The sequence below is a fragment of the Macrosteles quadrilineatus genome, unplaced genomic scaffold (assembly GCF_028750875.1).
Source record: "Macrosteles quadrilineatus isolate MER2022 unplaced genomic scaffold, UCM_ALF_1.0 Scaffold_74__1_contigs__length_567022, whole genome shotgun sequence".
NCBI lineage: Eukaryota > Metazoa > Arthropoda > Insecta > Hemiptera > Cicadellidae > Macrosteles > Macrosteles quadrilineatus.
This window is the reverse complement of record NW_026542667.1, coordinates 55,874-60,711: the sequence shown is the minus strand read 5'-3', so window position 1 is coordinate 60,711 and position 4,838 is coordinate 55,874. Positions and strand designations below refer to the sequence as shown.

The window sequence follows — 4,838 nt, the reverse complement described above, 5'->3', positions numbered from 1 at the left end:
CCGGACCATTCCAGATCGACGACAAGTGCAAGAGAAGAATTACAATGAAATATAAGTCCTTAAAAAAATAAGTGTTTTCAATTGACCAGACTTAGGAACCAATGTTTGTGGTTTTATTAAAAACTATTTGTTACTTTAATTAATGTGAATTAACCCATTAGTGCATAACGTCCCATAAAAAGGACGCTGAAAAAAAAAAGTCTAGGAGGGATATTTTATGTTTGGTGTGGTATACGTTGGCATCACTTGTTCCTGTAGGTGCTAGTGGTGGGAGACAGCACATTGTTCTTCACTGCTAACATAACCTCACTTCTGCACATGTGAAAATGTCAAGCTCTAATTTTCGTGTTACGCATGAGGGGTAAGTACATTTTATTGTGTTTTATGTGCGGTAATAAAATAGTTATAAACTATGCTTTTACATTCTAAACAAGTTGTTGATTACTTTTGTACTTTGGTTTAGTAGTTTCAGCAACTTCAACAGTTTCTATAGTCATGTTTTCTTAAGCGTCCCATATTTGGGACGCTATGCGCCTAGACAACAATGTGTTGCTAATAGACCTTAGTTTTTAAGTTTATTTCTTACGAAAAAACAAACAAATAAATGCCTTTCCGGGGGACAGTATAGTATGCGGCCTAGAGTGGAAATGGATTGTGTTTAAAAATACTTAATAATACCTAACCTAACGTAATCTATCCGTTAGAATTTCGGCTACAGTATGGTATGCGGCCTACATCAGGTACGTGTCTGATCTTTGACAGATAGGTTAGGGTAGGGTATGTTAGGGTAGGGTAGGGTAGGTTTGGTTAGTTTGGGTTAGGTTACATCCCCAACACTTAATCCGTTCGTGAGTTATAATCAAAAAACTTATTTTTTTACTAAGAATATCATGGGAGAAAGTTTGTGCCATATGTTGGTACCATTTATTTTATACAGGTACTCAGTCAACGAAATCTTAGAAGAGTTGGAGGCTTACAATGATGGTTTGCAGCGTCTCATCTACGTCGTTCCACCAAATGATGGGGCCGACACCGACGCTGATAGTGACAAGTCCGATGATGAACACGAAGGAAACCTTAACCATCTTGGGCGAAACCTGTTGAACAGTGTTTGCGAGGTACAGACTGCCATTAAAGATGACAACGATACAGGTTTGCAGGATGCGAAAGGACCACAATACGAAGTTCAGACTGTCCCTACGGATAGTAATGTCGTAGGTTTGGATGAAGCCGAGGAACCACAACCAAGTACGTCTACTTTAATTACTAGTTCAGACAATAAAATCTCACTGAGACCTCTTCGAAGGAAAGTCAATAGGAAAACCCCCCCTATTGTGTTTAGTGACACAGATGATGACCCTGATGACCCTGCACCGCCCCCCAAAAATAAAAATAAAAAGGTAGGCCTAAGTGATACTGATTATGTCCCTGCACCGCCCCCCAAAAATAAAAATAAAAAGGTAGGCCTAAGTGATACTGATTATGTCCCTGAACCGCCCTCCAAAAAAAAAAATAAAAAGGTCCCTGCATCAACCACCAACACGATCAAAAATAATGAAAACCAACAGAATGGTAAAAAAAAGACAAAGAAACAATTGGCTGAAGAACTAAAGCAGGCTCGTGTAAACCAATGGAAAATAGATGAGCCTGCTTTTATGCAAAACATAACATGTGAACCACTGCCATGCTCAGATGAGGCAATGGAATGCGAAAGTCCTTTGGAATTTTTTTCGTTGTTTTTTTCTGATGAAGTGATTGAATTTATATGTGAGCAAAGCAACTTGTATGCATCACAAAAAAATGTTAACCTAAATCTAACAAAAGAGGAACTATTAGTAGTTTTTGGTGGAATGCTTATGTCAGGATATGCAAAATATCCTAACAAAAGGATGTTTTGGTCAAGAGAAGATGATGTTCCAAAACTACTGTCTGAGAGCATGCGCTGTAACAGATTTGAACAAATACTCCGCTTTATTCACTTAAATGACAATACCACTTTGAATCCAGATGATAAGCTTTATAAGTTGAGGCCCATAATTGATGCACTAAACACATCCTTTGCGAATCACGGAGGATTAGATGAGAAGCTATCTGTCGATGAAAGTATGATCCCATACTATGGGAAACACTATGCCAAACAGTTTATTAGGGGCAAACCAATACGCTTTGGGTTTAAAAACTGGGCAATATGCTCTTCGAGTGGTTACCTCATCTCTTTCGACATATACTGTGGAAAGAACCCTGACCGTGAAAATTTGTTTGGGCTTGGAGGTGATGTTGTTGTACAGCTACTCAAACAGGCTGAAATCCCGAGTAACAATGGTTACAAAATTTTCATTGACAACTTTTTCACTTCGGTACCTCTAATAAGACACCTGGCTGAACAAGGTTATTGTGCCACGGGAACATTGAGATCAGACCGGGTGCAGTATTGCCCCTTAAAAAACCAAAAGGAATTGCAGGAAGAAGGTAGAGGATCATTTGATTTTCGTACGGCTGAAAATGTCATGTTAGTTAGGTGGGCTGACAACAGTGTAGTAACAGCTGCTACAAATTTTGAAAACATGTCTGTTGGAACAGTTAAAAGATGGTCGAGGGAAAAAAAAGCTAGAGTCCAAGTACCCCAACCCACTTTGTTCGCATCGTACAACAAAGGGATGGGAGGAGTTGACATTATGGATCAAAATGTAGCAGCGTACAGAACTAGAATGCGCCAAAGAAAATGGTGGTGGCCAATCTTTGTCTACCTTTTTGACGTAAGTGTGTCAAACGCTTGGATTTTGAATAAAAAACTTCTTCCCCCTGACACTGCTATTGGCCAACTTTTAAGGTTCAGGAGAAATTTGGCTTTGACGCTTCTAAGGAAGTATGGAACACCATCAAGCCAGGGAAGATCATACCCAAAGCCACTTCAAGATGTGCGTAGAGATAACCTGAACCACTGGCCTGTTGAGATTGCCACCCAAAGAAGATGTGCTAACTGTAAAAAGAAGGCAAAATGTGTCTGTTCAAAGTGCAACGTGGGGCTTCACCCGAAGTGTTTCATGGAGTACCACTCAAACAATCAGGGATAAACATAAGCCAGAAGAACTCAGGTTTCAACAATAAAGGACTTTTTGGTTAACTATATAGACTTCACTATTTTCAAAAATTTGAAATAAATTAAATGTTATAAAGACATTTTATGCTGCTTTCAAAGGCAAATAACTACTTTGTAAAATAGTTTTTGTATTTTTATAACACAAAATAAACAAAACATATTGATAAAAAATTTACTACATGTTTCTTTTTACCTTAACTGTCATAAAGATGTAAACAGCACTGTAGAGATACAAAATGCAAAGAGACATCAGGATAGCCTCTGGGCATAGCGTCCCATATATGGGACGGCCTTTATTTTGCAAATTTTACATGGGATATTTTTTTGAATATTTTTTACATGTTATTTAGCATCTAACAAACAACATTCATGAAAATAAAAGTTGTTTTTCAAAAGTTGAAACTTTATGCACTAATGGGTTAAGTAGCCTTTATAACTATGCCATTTTTATAGTTGAAATTACATAATAAAGTGTGTGTTCAAAACTACCCCTGGTTTGTTCAAATCTGCCCCCGGGATGTTCAAAGGTACCCCCAGGTGGGGTACATTTGAACACTTTGCAAGGGTTAAAAAATTATTTTTTTTCCCTTAGAAAATATTATTATATTTATTTGTACAACCAATATTAGATGTATGAAACCTTGAACTATATGTACAACCAGTTGTTGATGTCAAATGACCTTTTTTTAAAAATACAAAAAAAAATTCTGAAAACCGTTCAAATGTACCCCCCTCTCCCCTAGAGATTACTTCCTGCACCGAAAGGGTGCTAATATATTTCAAAATGTTCATTCTGACAACCTAGATGATGATGCTGTTGCATGTGAAAGATTCGTAAAAAAATTAGAAAGGTTATAAGCGAGAAAAAAGTTACTTTTAATGGTCACCTGAGTGATGATCAACAAAAGTCAAGCGTTCCACCAGAACTTCGTGCTCTTGTGTGTAATTTACTCCATGGTTACACTTCATCAGAAAATACAGCTAGAGAAACTCAGTCTGCTCTGACTATTAGTCAGTTAATAGTTTTTAACCACAGTGAAAAAGTTCCAAAAGGCAAAACTGTTCGTCACAAGAAAAGTCATGAAACACCGATTCCGTTATACCTAGGTCTGTCAGTGTTTGGAAGAACGATAAATAATACAATTATAGACGCCATGCACGAAAGAGGCCTGTCAATATCATCCAACAGAATCAGGGAGATAACAGCTGATCTTGCTCATTTGGAGATCCTTAGAGCTCAAAAAGAAGGCGTTGTATGCCCCTCAAATTTACGTCATGGTCTTTTCGTCATGGGCGCATACGACAACATTGATCATAACTACAGCAGCACCACCTCAGAATCTTCTTTTCATGGAACTGCAATTTCAATCTTTCAAATACCCAGCAAAGGAGAAGTTGGTGAGCCTCGTGAAGTCATCCCAAGCATTTCTTTTGTTGGTCAAAGGAACAAAAAAATACCAGAACTTCCTGACAAGCTACAGTGTTGTGAAGCCTGTAACACTGCCCTCTAAGGAGCCACCGGTGCCAAAAGCAAACCAACATACGTCCTCTGAAATAACTATTTCTGAATTTGGATCTCAGTGGAAAATGGAACGGGAATGGCTAAATCATATCCTTACTGACAGAACCAATGGGCCTCTAGATCTATCCTGGGCAGCGTTCCATGCTTCGAACACTCCACCATTTGAATTAACACGTAGTTCTCTATTGCCGCTTTTCAATGAAAGTTCATCTTCGC

General features: G+C 38.2%; 1 protein-coding gene across 1 annotated transcript; it reads left to right on the top strand.

Annotated features, from left to right (window-relative positions):
• The first annotated feature begins 267 nt into the window (after positions 1 to 267).
• LOC128981997 (piggyBac transposable element-derived protein 3-like) lies at positions 268 to 3,251 on the top strand. Its single transcript, XM_054401027.1, has 2 exons — positions 268 to 361; positions 938 to 3,251. The coding sequence occupies exons 1-2, from the start codon at positions 327 to 329 to the stop codon at positions 3,072 to 3,074; spliced, it is 2,172 nt and encodes a 723-aa protein (XP_054257002.1). The 5' UTR covers positions 268 to 326; the 3' UTR covers positions 3,075 to 3,251.
• Positions 3,252 to 4,838: the final 1,587 nt, after the last annotated feature.

What these genes read in the sequence shown, in the direction of transcription:
- LOC128981997 (XM_054401027.1), top strand. Translation starts at nt 327, where the DNA reads ATGTCAAGCTCTAATTTTCGTGTTACGCATGAGGG. An exon ending in TTTCGTGTTACGCATGAGGG is followed by an intron (nt 362 to 937) that starts GTAAGTACATTT and finishes TATTTTATACAG; the next exon opens with GTACTCAGTCAACGAAATCT.